This window comes from Lipotes vexillifer, unplaced genomic scaffold (genome assembly GCF_000442215.2).
Source record: "Lipotes vexillifer unplaced genomic scaffold, Lipotes_vexillifer_v1.1 scaffold153, whole genome shotgun sequence".
In the NCBI taxonomy this organism is placed as follows: domain Eukaryota; kingdom Metazoa; phylum Chordata; class Mammalia; order Artiodactyla; family Lipotidae; genus Lipotes; species Lipotes vexillifer.
Genome location: NW_006774670.1, coordinates 4,756,083 through 4,775,560, shown reverse-complemented (window position 1 = coordinate 4,775,560; position 19,478 = coordinate 4,756,083). Strand labels below are relative to the sequence as shown.

Sequence of the window (19,478 nt, the reverse complement as noted above, 5' to 3'; positions counted from 1 at the left end):
TTGGTTAGATTTATTTTCAAGTATTGTAAATGGAATAGTTTTAATTTCCATCTTAGCTTTTTTTTTGGGGGGGGGCCTGTGTATAGGAATCAACTAACAATTGTGTGTTGATCTTGTATCCTGCAACATTAATGAATTTGTTTATTAGCTCTAATAGTTTGTGTGTATATTCTTTAGGATTTTTAATATATAGGATCATGTCAGCTGCAAATGGAGAGTCTTACTTTTTCCTTTCTAATTGTGATTCCTTTTATTTATTTATTTTCTTGCCTAATTGCTCTGGCTAGATCTTCTGGTACAATGTTGACTATCAGTGGTGGGAGTGAACATTTTCCTGATCTTAGAGGAAAACCTTTCAATCTTTCATCATTTAGTATGCTGTTAGCTGTGGGTTTTTCGTGAATGCCTTTTAACAGGTTGAGGTAATTCCATTCTCTTCCTAGTTTGCTGAGTGCCATGAAAGGGTATTGATTTTTGTCAAATGCTTTTTCTTATCAATTGAGATGATAATGTTTATGTTCCCTTCATTCTTTTTTTTTTAAATAACAAAGAGCTTTATTTTCATATCACTGTTCTAGTTTCTTCTGAGTTCTCTGCATTCTATTATGTGGTATACCGCACTGACTGATTTTTATATGTTGAACCATCCCCATATTCTTGCAATAAATCTTAGTTTGTCATGGTATATAATCTGTCTTTGTCTGGCTTAGGCATCAAGGTAATGCTGGTCTTACAGAAGGAATTAGGAAGTGTTAACTCCTTATCTATTTTTTTGTAAGAGTTTAAGAAGAATTCGTGTTAATTCTTCTTTTAATGTTTGGTAGACTTCACCAGCGATTTCTACTAAATTCTGGTTCTGCACTTTCTTTGTTGAGGGGTTTTTGATTATTGATTCAATCTCTTTGTTATAGATATGCTTAGATTTTTTACTTCTTCTTGAGTCAGTTTTGGTGATCTGTGTGTTCCTAGAAATTTGTCCATTTCATCTAGGTTATCTATTTTGTTGGCAATAAAGCTTATTTTTGATGAATAAATTTGTTTATGGTTCAGCCATCCAAAATACCATGCAATTTACCTAATATTTATAAAACCTGAAATGTATGTTTTCTTGCATTTAGTCTTCTAAAGCAAAATGTATATAAAATTCCATAAGAGAATTAAACAAAATTTTCCCAATAGTAAGAAACAAAAATCTTCTGATAAGAGTGTGACTGATAAATTTCACTTCTAAAAAGCAGAAGCCTTCTTCACATTTCTTTTTGTTAAAGTAAATGATTTCTCACATAAAAGGAAACTTCTTTTTCTACCTAGAAACAGGAGTGATGACAGAATGGACTCCTGAGCCTCTGCCCGTGTTTGAATCCCTGCTCTGCCACTTATTTGCTATATAGAACCTTGGGGTTAAACTCTTCCTGACCTGGGTTCCTCATCTGTAAAAAGGAGAATAATAACAGAACATACCTCATAAGGTTGCTGTGAAGATTAAGTGCATTAATACATGCAAAAACTTGGTTCCTAGTTCATAATAAACATTCAATAATTATAAGAAATATTATTATTTTTCATAAGGTGGTCATTAATTGGGGTTAAAATTAAGAGCAGCTAGACATCTCAGTGCAGAAGCTAACAGTAAAAGTCAAGGTAGCAATGTTAGATGATGCACACAAGGAAGGGCCATATTTTCCTCTAGATTTATAAGATCCCAGACTAGGAGAAGAATGAATGCTTTGGTGAATGCTCTGTCACTAGAAAAGAAATAGTTTTCTTTACTAGTACCCAGAAGAGCAGAGCCTGCTGATGACAAAACTGCATTAGAGAGGCCCCTTCAGTGGGATAAAAAATCAAAGGGACTGTTCTATGAATCCCATAAAGGAAAGGAAGATCCTCAGAGAAAAGAATCAGTTCCTTTACTTTAAGGTGAGTCTGACTCCATTGCGGGCACAGGGAACAAGAGAGTGGATGATGAGTGGAGATGAGAAATGACTACAAGTTTAAGTACTTTCCTTCCAAATCACAGGTCTAAGCCTCCACAAGAAGGGATGATGTACTGACACATTTCAGCTTTTGAAATTTTTGCTTTGTTTCTTATAGCTTTTCCTCTTCTTCTCTCCCTTACCCTAAATACATAAATATACTTTACCACTGATCCCTCCTTGTCAGGAAAGTAACTGAATTCATATCCACACTATAATGAATATATGAAATATTAATGTATTTGTCACTATCACTGCTATTTTCTTAGTGGCCACACCAGTAAAATGCCCATGGAATTTGTTTTGTGCATAGACGTACTAAGTTTCTTGGTTTCCTGTGTAGAAACATTTCACAAGCATTCAAAATCAGCTAAAAAAAAGTTTCTTTTAATTTTTAAAGGAAGCAACTAAAATAAAGGCTACCCTGATATAAAATGTAAAAACACATTAACCACAATATGGACTTTTAAAAGGTGGGAATTTAGTTTATACTCATTTTATTTATTTATTTATTTATTTATTTATTTATTTATTTATTTATTTTTGCGGTACGCGGGCCCCTCACTGCTGTGGCCTCTCCCGCCGCGGAGCACGGGCTCCGGACGCGCAGGCCCAGCGGCCATGGCTCACGGGCCCAGCCGCTCCGCGGCACGCGGGATCTTCCCGGACCGGGGCACGAACCCGTGTCCCCTGCATCGGCAGGCAGACTCTCAACCACTGCGCCACCAGGGAAGCCCAGTTTATACTCATTTTATATTAAGATATAAGTTAATGACTTATACCTTAAAAGATTTATCATAAAATGTTACTGCCCAGTGCAAATTTTTGCAAACAATAAATTCACTGAGAATCTTAACATTCACATGTGTAATTAAAAGTTTACAAATGTACAAAACTTTGGGTAATAAACACTTTAAACTTATTTTTCAAACATTGAATAAGCCCCTTCCCCCCAAACTGTTTGATTACAGAGAAGCACAAAGGATTAACTAACTCTGGCAAAAGACAGCAAACAAGGCAGGGGAGGCAAATAGAGATCTGAGAACATAAGAATATCCAAACAGTCCTGTCAATATAAAAAGACAAAATCAAAACATTTTTAACGATATAAAAGAAAGCAAATTCACACGATTAAATGCTAATTAGGTGAAAGAACATTAGAGGGTATATAACATTTATTTTCTCCACAAAATTTGCATATCTTAAATTTAATGCAAAACACCATGTTTCAATTCTAATTTAAGAATATCAATAACATGGAGTTCTTGGTGAATCTAGATGGAATGAACATTTAAATAGATCCCAAAGGTCATATCAAGTTTTTATTTGGTCTTTGTTGTTCTAACTCTTTAATATTTTTATTTATTCATTGGACTAAGCCGATTTTAGAAATATATCCACAAGCGAAGCATATATAATGCAGCTATTTCTGAAAACAACTAAATGCATAGTCTTTAGTAATATCATTAAGACAGTGGTTGTAGTTAAGTAAACAAATGAATAAAAATTACCATAATTCATGTATGATAAAGTTACAAAGCAAAACATTAGAAGTTTTATCTGGGGTATTTGCACTGTAATAAAAGAAATGTGGATAATATGAGCAAAATGTGCTTGATTATTAAAAGAAATGAAATTCCCAGTTAACACTGGGTTGTGTCAGGAGCAGTGCATTTGTCCTCATATTTTATATCAGGAACATACGTTCACAGTCCACTAGCTGCAGTTTTGATTTGCTAAGAAATAAAAGTATTTAATCCTGGCTCTTCCTTGTTTTAACATCTTCCCTTAGAGACCAGGCACTTCGTGCTCCGGAATGTGGCCTTGCAAATTTACTAAAAACGTATCCATTGATAGTAGAACAATTATACCAAATTCATAAAGGAAGCAAATATCTTCATTTAGAAAACAAAGCACTAAGTTACAACTTTACAGTCACAACGCAAGCCCCAGCTCTTCCTAGGCACAGTGGAGCAACCTAAAAAAAAGAAAAGAAGACACGTGTTGGGTTTGTGGGTAAAAACGTTGATAATACCACACCAGTCGGTGAAATACTGAAATAGTTCATACTTGTTGGCAAAGAGCTGCTGCCTGAACCCTAAGCTGGCCCAGGTCTTAAACACGACTCTTCCTCCTGATGCCAAAGCTTCATAGACTAAGTTGTTTTGGGTATATAACATAATTATGTAGTATTTACTTCTCTTTAAAGGGGATTTTAAAGATAGCACAGGAATTGTTCTACATGAAACACTATTTTGGCCAACATAATGCACAATATGGATGTGAGGAAATGCTGAACACTTCGAGTAACTTTGTGACTAATATGGAGAAAATACCAAGTATTATCCTGAGAGGCCATGCAATGGAAGTGCTATCTCAGAGAGAGTACACAGAATATACCACATGCCCTGGGTCTGTCGACTCCAGAGGAACCACTAGCTTCACATTTACTTCTCAGCGTGGCTGAAGGGTCTAAACCCATTCTACTGTTTTTTACCAGAGTGAATAAATAATAAATACTACCGATTGAACTCCTTAGGAGTGGAAACAAACCTGGTGAATAAACTCCATGACAGTGAGATAGAAGTATGAGGTACTACGGGAAAAGTATAATCTTGACTTATGCATTAGGAACAATTCTTAAATCTTTCACTTCTTGTCTTTTTTTTTTTTTTTAAAGTACTCTAGACACTGGGCAATTCATAGCGGAGATACGTATGGACAAGGATAGTTTTAAAAGAAGGACTACTTGGAGCCCAGTAAGAATCTATGCATTTGAGCTAACAGAATTAAGACATTAGCATTTGGGAAGGGGTGACTAATATAAAGTACTAAGAAAGTTTGTTTTGTACTTATGTATGTGGGTGTATGTCATAAAGTATTTTTGTCAAATACATGATATCAAAGTGACTTTCTAGTCATTTTGACTCCTCCTCCCCAGACCAATGAGTGGATTTTAAGAATACATCTGACTTCAATTTTAAGAGAATTCTTGGTTGTTCTCCATCTGAATCAGTTGTTTTGATCACTGCTGTATTTTTTTGAACAAATAACCTATTTTAAAACCATATCTAATTACAGTATTCTAGAAGTAACCTCTACGTCATTTAAATCAAAACGTCTGTAATCAGAAGCTTTTCTCAAAACACTCAAGACACTAAGTCTCTACATTGCGAATAGCTGATGTTGTCACGACAACCAGCTAGAAAGTTTAGCTTAGAGAATTTATTAAATACAATACAGTCACCTCCTGCTTTGGGTCAAGGCTGGTAGTGGGGTGGGTGATGGCTTAAGACTTAGTAGTCACATTTCATTCCCTGTACAAATAAATGTCCTCTTGTCCATTTGTAGAAACATTGAATGGAAAACATTTATTTTTCAGATACTATGGTTGTAAATTCACATTTAGGAGCTTTAAAATCACTTATATGTAGAATCTAAAAAATACAACAAACTAGCAAACATAACAAAAAAGAAACAGACTCACAGATATAGAGAACAAATTATTGGTTACCAGTGGGGAGAGGGAAGGGGGAGGGGCAAAATAGGGCTAGGGGATTAAGAGGTACAAACTATTATGTGTAAAATAAGCTACAAAGATACAGTGTACAACACAGGGAATATAGTCAATATTTTATAATATCTATAAATGGAGCATAACCTTTAAAATCGTGAATCACTATATTGTATACCTGTAACTTATAATATTGTACATTGACTGTACTTCAATAAAAAAAATTTTAAAGAAAGTAATGGAGATGGCATGTAAACCAAAGAGCTATGTGGTCACAGATTATTAATTTTGATACAGGGTGATTCAGCATAAGGTATTAATTATCTGTAACAGCAAGTCTGAAATACTGGCTAAAAGGTTTCCTTATAACTGGCCTAAGGGCTTAAATAAAATACATCTCAGGAAAAGAGATTCTTCTATCTCTTCTTGGATTCCTTGGTTATCACTCACAATTACTTCTGCCATGGTAGGAGGCTGATGGTAGGTAATCTCATAATTTCTATGAAATCCCGTAGCTCTAACTCAAGCTCTCAAATTATGCCTTCTCGCCTTCACCAAGTGATCTCACTTACTTAAGAAACAAGGTCAAGGTCATAACAATCTAAGTCTCTTTTTCTATCCTTCTCTTCACTTGAAAACACTTTGTATCTTTCTACACTGATATTCTCATTTTTCCCTCCAGCCTTGGAGGATAAGATCTTTCCTCCAGTCTAAGGAGGACCTGCCTTTGCTCTCAATTCTGTTCCTGTCCTTCTTTCAGAAAAGTGCCCTTCAATTTTGCTTTCTCCTTCTAGCATCTGGAATCCTGTTCAACTCTCTTGTCTTCATCTTTATCGTGAAAAAGATCCTAGGCTCAAATTCTAACTCCACCATTTATCTGCTGTGTGACGTTGGGTCAGCTATTTAACCTCTCTGTCTCAGACTCCTTCATCCAACATAGTGAGGAAATAATAGTACTTTCCTTATAGTGTTGTTGGGAAGATTCTTTAATGTAAAGTACTTAGACCAGAGTCGGGTACATAAAATGTACTCAGTAAGTTAAGTATTAACTTTCTATCATCATTTTAAAATTGTATGCCCCTCTAGCTCCCACATTTACTTTTACTCTTCTTTTTACCTTTTACTCTGTGTGGTGGCTTCTGCTTCTATCATATTCTCAAAGGTCCTGACAACTTCATGAATGACAAATCTTCTTCATTCTTCCTTACACTGTTGAAATTCCCCTCTCCTTTTTTTTTTTAAACGTTTAATTTATTTGTTTTGGCTGCGATATGCAGCATGTGGGATCTTAGTTCCTCCACCAGGGATTGAACCTGTGTTCCCTGCGTTGGGAGCGCAGAATCTTAACCACTGGGCTGCCAGGGAAGCCCGCCCCCCCCACCTTTCTTTTAATGCTCTATTTCATTATCTACTAAGACACTCTCTGATCATTCTTCTGCTGTTTCCTTCAGAAGCTGCACCTCTCTATACAACCTAGTAAGTGTATAAATTAAAAATAAACAGGACTTGGTAATATCTCTTGGATCCATCTGTATATTTAACACCTCAAGCCTTATAACTGAAGTAACTTTATAAATGTTTTCCTTTCATCCAGGCTTCACTTACCCTGCCCCTAACCCAACTTACCCTGTCCCCACCTGCTGACATGTGGGCTTTCTATTACTGCATTGCTCTCTTGGTTAAAAGTCTCCACTGGTTTCTCATTACCAAACTCTTTAGGTTGACCATTGCGGACCTCCATCCTGACCCCAACCTTCCTCTCCAATAAGAACTCCTACTCCTCTCAAGCATGGAGCCTTATAACCTGCCACACTTCCTTAATAGAGCCTGCATATTTCTGCTTTAGTGACATTTCTTTCATGTTTTCTCACACAATTTCCTTTTTCCTCCTACCTTTTATTTTTTGGCCACGCTGCGCGGCATGTGGGATCTTAGTTCCCTGACTAGGGAGCGAACCCTCGCCCCCAGCAGTGGAAACAAGGAGTCGTAACATTGGACCACCAGGGAAGCCCCTTCCTTCTATCTTTTTGAATTGGATCAATTCATTAAGGCTTAGATTAAATCCCACTTCTTCCTTATCGAAGCCCTCTCAACAGCCATTTTCTCTCTTCTCTTTGATTTTCTAGGCCACTCACTGCCTATACCATGGGACACTTCATACCAATTGCTCCACACTGTGGATCCTCCCTTTACATGAGCAGATCTCACCTACCTAAGCAGTTAAGCTCTGTGACAGCAGGGATTCTCATAGGTATTGTTTTCTTGACAGTACTTAGCACTGCTCCTTGTATGTAGGAAAACCTTGGCTCAATTAAACATCTGAGTGCCTTTTATGTACCATATACTGAATTGGATGCCAGAGGCAGAAAATTCCTGGTTCTATTCTGGGTGATGATGGAAACAAAGATCTCAAAAGATCATTCTTAGAAGTGCTAGGCCCTCTCAGAAATAGACAAAGAGGGAATTTTTTCTGTTAAGTTTGTCAGGTCAGGTTTCTTACTTGTTAATGTAATTTAGGATTGCCATCTTTACTAGGTTATAACCAGACATTTGATCTACTCCCAAATATCTGTGGCTTGAGTATTTAAAAATTATTGCCCATGTATGGGTAAGTGGTTCATTTGTTCCTGACTACTATCTTTGTTTTTAATTTTCCACAATCTCCCTCCCTTTATTACAGCCCTCTTGTGGTCCTATCAGCTCTATCTATGCTAGAACATCTCATCAATTCTCAGCAAGTAAATGGTGGCAGCTAATAATAATAATAATCAACTAATAAGAATTTCTTTGAGTACTAACTTATATTTTAAAGGTAATTTTGGATTTTAACTATACTATAAAATTAAACATTCCCTCTGTTTTCTTATATTTAGTTAAAAGATGACTTTATCATGTTTATGCTATATATTTCTATATTGGACATAATTGAGAGGATTTGTTTTACCAAAACAATTGTTTGTAACAAAAACAGAGTAAGTATAATAATGAAAAATGAAATGCCATACCTGGGTCCACTCATTTGTCTGGGGATCATAAGCCTCCACTGTATTAAGGTAAGTCTGTCCATCATACCCTCCGACAGCATATAATTTATCACCAAGTAAACAGACTCCCACGGCATCTCTGCTGATGCTCATAGATGCCACTGCAGTCCACATATCCGTTTTAGGATCATATCTGAAAGAAAATTTTAGAACTGGAGCTGATATTGTTCTCACAATATTTTACATAAAAATAGTTTTGTCCTTTAATCTTATCTTATATGCTATATAAAATACATTTGAACATATTTTAGAGAAAAATATCAATATTTTCCTGAAAACTTTTAACTTACAACATAATAGAGCTATTTTGCAGATGCATAACACTTAAACTAGTCAAAAGAGCTAATGTAAATGTTGAAAACTGCTTTAAGGTTTCAGGTTGCCTACTGAAAATTTGAGGAAATCAATTCATGAAGCTCTATGTAAGATGACTTACAGCCTCAATCATTGCTAACTGTCCATTTTTAGAGCTTCTTGTTCCTTTCATGAAGTATGTTAATTAGAACTGCCCCAAATTGTCTATCTAAGAGCAGATACATCATGCTAAGATGACTTATACTGCTTCCAATACTTGTATCAATGAACAATTTTTCACTGAGTGCAGTCTTGCAGTGGGCCTGTAATTTATGGGGCAAAGTATATAAACACTTCTATATCCCTTTCCTGGATTATAACATGTAACAAGCATAGTCTGAATTATTTTCTCCCCAATACAGGTGAAATGCAGGTGTAACTATCATGTTCTCTCAAAAAACACCAACCAACTCTGCTTATTATTTCATAGAAAGCACTTGTTGTCATCAACAAACCTTCATTTCACTTTTTATTCTTCTTCTAGTCATTTATAATTTATTGAATAATATATACACACACATTCATTAACTTCCTATTGCTCTTTAAAATCCAAAGTTTTTAATAAGGCCTCAAGACTCTGCATGATCTGCCCCAATGTCCCCCCAACTCCTTTCCTGCCACTCTCCATCATTCTTTGTTCTCCAATGACAGTGGCCACCGTCCAGTTTTCTGAATGAAACATATTCCTTCCTGCTTTGGAGTGTTCATACACACTCCTATTGACTCTACCTCCTAAAGCCCTTCAATTCTCCCCATTCCACTGACCATAGCAGATGGGAGCCTGAGCCACTGTCCAGAGCTTCCACTGACGTCGGGCTCTTTACCTAGGCCCATACCTGAGTTTCGAACAAGGATGACTTGATCAAGCTTTCAAGCCTTACTAGCCCTTTATTTTCTTTTAGTATTTCATACTACTTCATTTTATATCAAAATATGTCAGGAATGTCCCTCTCCTTTTTGCTTCTTATTTGGCCTCCAGCCCATAATTAATTCTCTGTGAAACTTGTCAAACCCCTTTTCTTATTAGGTACAATGTCCAGTACAAAATAGGTACACAATAAATATCTGTCATATGATTCAATTAATAAACTGTATAATCAATTCTAAGGTCAGATTGAGAGAAGACTGAGTAGGCTCTTGGTGACAGACTGAGAGATGGCCTGAGCAGACCACCCAGTGTTTACAGAGCTCCTAAGGAACTGCCTTGCACATGGTGGATGCTCAATAAAGAGTTACCAGTTCGTGTGGAAGTGTCAGAGGCTTCGGTTTGATTTTTTTATTCCTAGTTTTCCTCCACAGGAAATTACCTCTCCACACAGTCTGAGAGTCTGGAAGTCAAGTTGGATGCAGGTGCGTCGTGGCCTCCGATGGCGTACAGCAATCCATTCCAGGTAGTGACTCCTACTCCCCCCCTCCTTTTTGACATTTGTGCACAGAGTGTCCATTTATTAGTATGAGGGTCAAAACATTCTACTGACTTGAGACAAGAACTGCCATCACGACCACCAACTGCATAAAGTCTGTAAAAACAACAAATGGGATGATAACTAAGAGATGGTGCTATTATTATGCATAAGACAGAGGTTATTCTTATGGTATTTCATTGAATTCAAGGTGCCTATCAACGATAAGAAATACTGTCAATTTATGTGCCATTAAGAAAGAAGATGGGACTTCCCTGGTGGTGCAGTGGTTAAGAATCTGCCTGCCAATGCAGGGGACATGGGTTCGATCCCTTCCAGGAAGATCCCACACGCCGCGGAGCAACTAAGCTGGTGTGCCACAACTACTGAGCCTGTGCTCTAGAGCCCGCGAGCCAGAGCTACTGAGCCCGTGTGCCACAACTACTGAAGCCCACACGCCTAGAGCCCATGCTCTGCAACAAGAGAAGTCACTGCAATGAGAAGTCCGAGCACCGCAACAAAGAGTAGCCCCCAGTAGCTGCAACTAGAGAAAGCCCGCGCGCAGCAACGAAGACCCAATTCAGCCAAAAATAAATAAATAAATAAATTTATAAAAAAGAGAAAGATGTGCTACCAATTAAATTGCACATGTATATATCATATATTATTCTGCACATATATAAAAAAGGAAACATAAACTCACATGAAAACAATGACAACATTTTCACAGCTGCCATCTGTTTGACAAGTTATCATTGAGTGTAAGATGCATCACAATTTTCAAGATGTTAAAATATGTCTTAAAATAGATAAAATATTGTGTATAAATATACCATGACATTTCTTAAATAGCTAAGATAGGACTTGGTGATAAATGAAAGAAACTAACCTTCTCTGAGCACCTACCACAGGCGAGGCACATTACATGTATTAATTTAATCATTATAATGATGCTATGACAAACCATTTGTATCCCTGTTGCACAGGTGAAGAAACTGGGGTTCATGGAGATTAAGAGACTTGTACATGGTCACCCAGGAAGAAGCAGAATCAGGACAACAGTTATATTAATGAGCAGTTAGACAGTCAAGAGTCATCTGGTATGTACTTGTTAATAGGGAAATATGAGAATAAAACTATAGATTCAAATATATTGATTTACTAGTCAACGTTTAGGATATTAACATACCATATTTATATTTATTGGTATGTTAACGCCCTAAACATTGCCTAGTAAACCAATTTATTATCAATCAATATACTGCATTGATTTAAAAGTCTTTTTACTCTGAACTTAAAATATATATAAAATATTTTAAATATTTAAACATTTGAATATTCTTTATTAAGCACAAAATCTTCTTACACTTACTATTCACTTAGGAAGCTCTGTAGATATTTTTTCTATCATTTAAAAAAAATAATAAATTTAGTTCACTGCTTGTTCAAAAGCTCACACATTTTGAATTTATGAATGCCTTAGTTAATATTTAGCTATTTTTAATTCTTGAGAAATAATATTTGAACTATATCAAATTTCTGCCCATTAAAACTCTAAGTATTTATATTTGGATAAATATACATATTTTAAAGACAGATTTCATAATTTTAATTCATAATTTAAAGTACCTATGCCACTCAAACTGGTTCTTAAATAATAAGATGACCATATCTTAAACAGCAAAGCACGTTTGTAGCAGTGTCTTGTTCTAAACTTAAAATATATTAATAGTATGGAATTTGAAATTTATTTGAAACTTTAATCTGTTAAAAATTTTATCTGTTAAAAACTATTTTTTTGTGCTACTGTTCTTAATATTAAGCTGTCCTCATCTTTAACTAATACTTGGAAGAACAATTACCTAAATATGGATCATAGAATATTAGAAGGAATCAACTAGAAAATGTCAATAACTAAAAATATATGTACACACACACATATAGTATCATAGACTTCCAGCACCCTACCCTCTTCACAGTGAATTCATGGGTCTTCCTTGTGAAAAGTGGTGTAGTACAGTGATTTAGAGCATGAACTTTGGAGCCAGACTCTCTGGGTTTGAATCCTGGTTCTACCACTTATCACTTACTAGCTGTGACTGTGGACAAGTTATTTAATCTCCGTCTGCCTGAACTTCATCATCCATAAAATCTAGAACCCTGCCTCACAGGATTATTGGTGATCAAATTTAAAGTACTTTGAATATTGCCTGGCACATGGTAAACATGGTATGTGTTAAAGGGGAAAAATAAATTCTGTCTCTATTTGCATTCTTTTAGAAAATGGTATTTTAAGAGATGTTAAATGTACAAACAACATTCATACGGAGATAATATTAAGGGCTAAAATGTATTGTAACACTTTCTGAAGAATCATATCTCACGCAATGCTTTTCAAACTGTATTCTAAGACCAGGACTCTGTGGAGGATGTTAGGGGGCCCCCAAAATGGTTCATTTAAAATTAAAGATTAAAAAGTAGTTTTAATTTTCAAAAATATCACCTGGCTCAATTAAACATCATGCAAGATTCAGAACTCATCTTTCTTCCCCATGACAATATCTATTACAATAAAGAGAAATATTATGTCAAATTGCAATAGTATTGTACTACATATTTAAAAATAAGATAAGTCTCAACTGACTTCTAAAATTATGATCAAGAATACAAGTGGTTGGTAGATATTGTTTGAGATTCAGCTGAGAAACAAAATGTCTACTACTTTCAAACTACTTGAGCAATTTAACTGAAGAATTTCCTGTGATTCCAATTAAACTGCTCTAGTAGTTAAAATAACTATTACCAATTTCAGCTTCTTATCTGAGAATTAGGATTTTCTTCATACTGGACAACCAAAACAAAACAGAAATAATCTGTGTTCTTTAAAACAGACTTATTCTTCTACATTGACTTTTACAGTAAGTATTATAAACTCAAACTTATAATAAATTTAAAATAAGCTTATTATAAACTTGAACCTCCATTTGCCTTAAGTATCGAGGTTTTTGTAAGATTTCACTTGAAAGAAAGATTCTATTGCCAAAAGTATTTGCCAGCCAATGGCTTAAAAGTAGCCTGAGGGGCTTCCCTGGTGGTGCAGTGGTTGAGAGTCCGCCTGCTGATGCAGGGGATACGGGTTCGTGCCCCAGTCCAGGAAGATCCCACAGGCCGCGGAGCGGCTAGGCCCGTGAGCCATGGCCGCTGAGCCTGCGTGTCCGGAGCCTGTGCTCCGCAATGGGAGAGGCCACAAAAGTGAGAGGTCCGTGTACCACAAAAAAAAAAAGTAGCCTGAGCAACTGGAAGTTTAGACAAAGCTTCTTTCTGTCAAACATGGCAGAAATAAAAATTTTAACACTTTCAAAATTTTAAGATACAGGGTGTAACTCATAAAACATTAAAACAGTTCTTCCCTAAAGAAACGAACTATATTTTGCATCAGGAAGCATTGTAAAATAATTTAAAATAATAAAAACAGTTGTTTAACTGGGCTTTTCATTTTATAAATTAAAAAAATTGAGGCACAGAGAAATGATTTGTTTTAAATCACAAAGGACTGGTAGAGAGAAGATACATAATTAATTTTTTCAATCAACTGCATATTTAAAATATTAACAACATAATTTCTATTTTTTTCCAGGTTCTGGATTTGTACCCCCAAATGGAAACTAACAAAATATTTTAAAACATTGCTACTTTATTTTAGTGCAAGCTTAGAAAAATGGTGGTTGATGGATTAACACATCCTCTTCTTGGGGTTATTAAAGCACTACTGCATATAACTGGTACCAGGATATTCTTCACTAAGGTTGCACACTTCAGATTTATGTTCTGGATACTGTGCTAGGTGTAAGAAACAAGAAGTCAGATCAGGTCATTCAAGACCATGATCTGCTATAGGAGATGGACCAGTCAATAACTACAATAATAGAGTGGTACATGCTGTAATACAATTATATACAAATTATATACAGTAAAATTGCTGAGGATGGAATGGACAATCAATCAGTGCAGGGGGAATGAAGAGATGAGAGTGGGGATTGGAGGTTTCCTGGAGGTGATTTTTAAGCAAGTTTCAAGGATGCTGAGTTTGCCAGGAAGGAAAGTGGGGAAACAATATTCTAAGAAAGATGGTGTCGGTTAACAGATAATAGGAATGTGAAACAAAATGTATTTTTCACAAATAGATTAGTTTTGCTGGAGTGTATTATGCATGGGTAGAGGAGAGAGAAGAGGCTAGAGAGGTGGACAGAGGCAAGATCAAAAAGGTGGCTTGGTCGGATAAGCTACTGAAAGGTTTTAAGTAGGAAAGTGACATGGTCCTATTTGTGTTTTAGGCAGAACATCAGGTGAGTCTCTAAAATGAAGAATGAAAGGGAGAGAGTTAAGGTAGGGACAAAGTGACCAGTCTACCCCAACAGACCAGTTAAAATCACAACGTAGATATACGATACTTTCAAAATCAACTGTCTTACTACTTAGTAGATAAGAAGTTCTTAGCTTCTGATATTATTAGGTACTCTCAGAATTATACTCAATAAATTGTGCTTCAGGTAGGTTAAATACAGAAATATTTATTTCTCATTAGAGAGCAAGAAAAGGTAAGAAAGTAAGATACTTCTATGCCTAGAAGTCCAGGATACTGTAGGTCTGGAAATCAGGTTTTAGAGAAGGCATTTATTCTTATGTCTTCTAATAGAAATAAATATTTCTAGCCAGAAATAGTAATTTCTTTTTTTTTCACTTTCTATACTCTTTGGTGGCTGACTCTTCTACTAAAGAACTAGGAGAGAAATGTAGTGATAAAATTTGAAGCCATTTCTTTAGCTAAAACAAATGAGGGGAGGTGTATTAAGATCAGATATATTTTAAAAATGGGTTTCTATTTCTGTATCTTATTACTTGTAATCGTGCTAAAAACGAACAAAAAAAAAAGGATGCAACTAACAGGTCCTGAGGAAACAAGACCTTAGGTCATAAAATATAAAAATATTACTAACATTTTCTCATTTTTTTTTGATAATCAGTAACAATCCAACAAATAATTTTAAGTCTGTATGTTTTAACCTTGGTTCTTTCCTCTTCCTGGAAATGATGATAAAACATTTTAAGTGAGTAAAGGTATGCAACAAACAACTTTTATTTAATAACCATAAGGGCTTCATTTTATGGAAGAAAGGCCTGAAAAAGATACTATGTATTTAGTATTTGAGTGGTGGCTCTATCCAAATTTGTTTACTCTATTTAGCGCAGATAAGAAGCAAGAAAGCACCTCTTTCTAAATGCATTCTAGTTTTCAGCAGTTTACCAAGATAAGAAGGAAGTAAAAGTAAGGAAAAATCAGTAGAAGAAATGGAAAGAATTATTTAGGGAAACATGAGAGAGACCGTACAACTTTTAAAAGACCATATACTTTTAAAGCTATATGAACCATCAGATTTTGACTACATTGAATATTCATATAAAATTTATTCACTCAAAATGATAACTAGAAATTTATAATATCTGCACATTAGAATAAAAGACTAACAATGTTGAGCTATTTATATTTAGAGCTATTATAAAAAGAGACTATTTAAAAAGGTTGTTTACATCACTGAGTTATTTCTCTCATGATTTCTATATATCTTTAAGTTGGACAAGATATAGCTTAATACATTTAATTTATTGTGTTTTAAGTGGAACCTTAAATATTTCCTTACTTTCCACTTAGTACTGCCACACCTACTGTGCTTCTGGGAGTGGACATAGTGGCAACAAAATTCCACTGGCGAGCCTGAGGGTCCCATCTTTCCACTGTATTCAGATAGCTCCAACCATCATGCCCTCCTACTGCATACATAGGACCTTCCAATACAGCCACACCTACAAGGAGACAGGAAAGAAGCAATGACTTAAAAATCTTTTAACTGAAATGTAAGTACAATGAACCTTTAACATGCAAATTTAACTAGGCAAAAATTTATGATAAAGATATCTGGCTTCCTCATAGCTCTTCTTGGTAGATAGGTGGGTGGGTGAGGGGGAGCAATAGCACTGTAGCTCTTAAAAGTTTTAGAGGCAGGCCTTCCCTGGTGGCGCAGTGGTTGAGAGTCCGCCTGCCGATGCAGGGGACATGGGTTTGTGCCCTGGTTCGGGAAGATCCCACATGCCGCGGTACGGCTGGGCCCATGAGCCATGCCGCTGAGCCTGCGCGTCCGGAGCCTGTGCTCCGCAACGGGAGAGGCCACGGCAGCGAGAGGCCCACGTACCGCAAAAAAAAAAAAAAAAAAAGTTTTAGAGACAGTATTTTGAGGTCCAACAGGGGAAAGGTATTTTAAAAAAATACAAGATGCACACATTGCCATACTTAAAACATTTTTCAATAATTTGGATTTATAATATATTAGAAAACAGCAATTTTATTTTCTCCCTTTAATTCAAATTCATGAGATTTTGCTGTAGCTTAGATACCACAATCTATTGGCGTGTTTCATCACGAGGGAACCAAGCCAAATTTCATTTATTCAACAAATAGCTATTGAGTTTCTACTAAGTGTCAGGCACTTAGTAGAACGTAATAGATAAGGCCTCTGCCCTGATGGACCTAATATTATATTTTATTTTAATCATTTATTTATTTTTGGCTGCTTTGGGTCTTCGTTGCTGCACGCAGGCTTTCTCTAGTTGCGGAGAGTGGGGGCCTCTCATCTGTGGTGGCCTCTCTTGCTGCAGAGCACAGGCTCAGCAGTTGTGGCACACAGGCCTAGCTGTTCCGTGGCATGTGGGTTCTTCCTGGGCCAGGGCTCGAACCTGTATCCCCTGCATTGGCAGGCAGATTCTTAACCACTGCACCACCAGGGAAGCCTCGACCTAACATTTTAGTTAGGAAACAGATACAAAGTATATTTCAGGCATTGATAAGTGCTAATAAGAAAAAAAAGTAGTGGGACTTACCTGGTGGCGCAGTGGATAAGAATCCGCCTGCCAATTCAGGGGACACGGGTTCGATCCCTGGTCTGGGAGGATCCCACATGCCAAGGAGCAACTAAGCCCGTGAGCCACAACTACGGAGCCTGCGCTCTAGAGCCCGTGTGCGGCAACAACCGAAGCCCGAGCACCTAGAGCCCATGCTCCGCAACAGGAGAAGCCACCATAATGGGAAGCCCGCTCACCGCAACGAAGAGTACCCTCTGCTTGCCACGACTAGAGAAAGCCCTCGTGCAGCAACAAAGACCCAACAGACAAAAATAAATAAATATATCTTTAAAAAAAATTTAGGGCTTCCCTGGTGGTGCAGTGGTTGAGAGTCCGCCTGCTGATGCAGGGGACGCGGGTTTGTGCCCCAGTCCGGGAGGATCCCACATGCCGCGGAGCAGCTGGGCCCGTGAGCCATGGCCGCTGAGCCTGCGCGTCCGGAGCCTGTGCTCCGCAGCGGGAGAGGCCACAGCAGTGAGAGGTCTGCGTACCGCAAAGAAAAAAAAAATTTAAAAAGAAGAAAAAAGGAGCAAAGTAAAAGAGTAGAGGATCAAGGGAGACCTCTCAGATAAAGTGACATTTGAATAAAAACGTGAATGAAGTTAGGAAACCAGACATGAAGGTATCTGGGGGAGAAGAAGGTGAGATAAAGAGAACAATATGTACAAAGGCCCTGAGGCATGCTTAGTGCGTCGCCGCTGAGCCTGCGCGTCCGGAGCCTGTGCTCCGCAGCGGGAGAGGCCACAGCGGGGAGAGGCCCCAGCGGGGGGAGGCCCGCATACCGCCAAAAAAAAAAAAAAAAAAAGTTTTAGAGACAGTATTTTGAGGTCCAACAGGGGAAAGGTATTTTAAAAAAATACAAGATGCACACATTGCCATACTTAAAACATTTTTCAATAATTTGGATTTATAATATATTAGAAAACAGCAATTTTATTTTCTCCCTTTAATTCAAATTCATGAGATTTTGCTGTAGCTTAGATACCACAATCTATTGGCGTGTTTCATCACGAGGGAACCAAGCCAAATTTCATTTATTCAACAAATAGCTATTGAGTTTCTACTAAGTGTCAGGCACTTAGTAGAACGTAATAGATAAGGCCTCTGCCCTGATGGACCTAATATTATATTTTATTTTAATCATTTATTTATTTTTGGCTGCTTTGGGTCTTCGTTGCTGCACGCAGGCTTTCTCTAGTTGCGGAGAGTGGGGGCCTCTCATCTGTGGTGGCCTCTCTTGCTGCAGAGCACAGGCTCAGCAGTTGTGGCACACAGGCCTAGCTGTTCCGTGGCATGTGGGTTCTTCCTGGGCCAGGGCTCGAACCTGTATCCCCTGCATTGGCAGGCAGATTCTTAACCACTGCACCACCAGGGAAGCCTCGACCTAACATTTTAGTTAGGAAACAGATACAAAGTATATTTCAGGCATTGATAAGTGCTAATAAGAAAAAAAAGTAGTGGGACTTACCTGGTGGCGCAGTGGATAAGAATCCGCCTGCCAATTCAGGGGACACGGGTTCGATCCCTGGTCTGGGAGGATCCCACATGCCAAGGAGCAACTAAGCCCGTGAGCCACAACTACGGAGCCTGCGCTCTAGAGCCCGTGTGCGGCAACAACCGAAGCCCGAGCACCTAGAGCCCATGCTCCGCAACAGGAGAAGCCACCATAATGGGAAGCCCGCTCACCGCAACGAAGAGTACCCTCTGCTTGCCACGACTAGAGAAAGCCCTCGTGCAGCAACAAAGACCCAACAGACAAAAATAAATAAATATATCTTTAAAAAAAATTTAGGGCTTCCCTGGTGGTGCAGTGGTTGAGAGTCCGCCTGCTGATGCAGGGGACGCGGGTTTGTGCCCCAGTCCGGGAGGATCCCACATGCCGCGGAGCAGCTGGGCCCGTGAGCCATGGCCGCTGAGCCTGCGCGTCCGGAGCCTGTGCTCCGCAGCGGGAGAGGCCACAGCAGTGAGAGGTCTGCGTACCGCAAAGAAAAAAAAAATTTAAAAAGAAGAAAAAAGGAGCAAAGTAAAAGAGTAGAGGATCAAGGGAGACCTCTCAGATAAAGTGACATTTGAATAAAAACGTGAATGAAGTTAGGAAACCAGACATGAAGGTATCTGGGGGAGAAGAAGGTGAGATAAAGAGAACAATATGTACAAAGGCCCTGAGGCATGCTTAGTGCGTCTGTGGTACATACAGCAAGGAGCCCAGTTGGCTGTGGAGGGTGAGTAAGGGGGA

At 37.7% G+C, this 19,478-nt stretch overlaps 1 protein-coding gene across 2 annotated transcripts in view; it reads right to left on the bottom strand.

The window, feature by feature from the left end:
• Positions 1-2,746: 2,746 nt before the first annotated feature.
• The window catches only part of KLHL5 (kelch like family member 5), a 57,833-nt gene continuing 41,101 nt past the window's right edge, over positions 2,747-19,478 (bottom strand). Inside the window, exons 8-11 of one of the 2 annotated variants that reach the window (XM_007449413.1) lie at positions 15,988-16,150; positions 10,193-10,405; positions 8,493-8,664; positions 2,747-3,951 (exon numbers count right to left, since the gene is read on the bottom strand). In XM_007449413.1, the coding sequence (XP_007449475.1) occupies positions 3,895-3,951; positions 8,493-8,664; positions 10,193-10,405; positions 15,988-16,150 (605 nt within the window). In that variant the 3' untranslated portion in view covers positions 2,747-3,894. The remainder of the gene's footprint in view (positions 3,952-8,492; positions 8,665-10,192; positions 10,406-15,987; positions 16,151-19,478) is intronic. The other variant, XM_007449414.1, reaches the window with a different exon arrangement.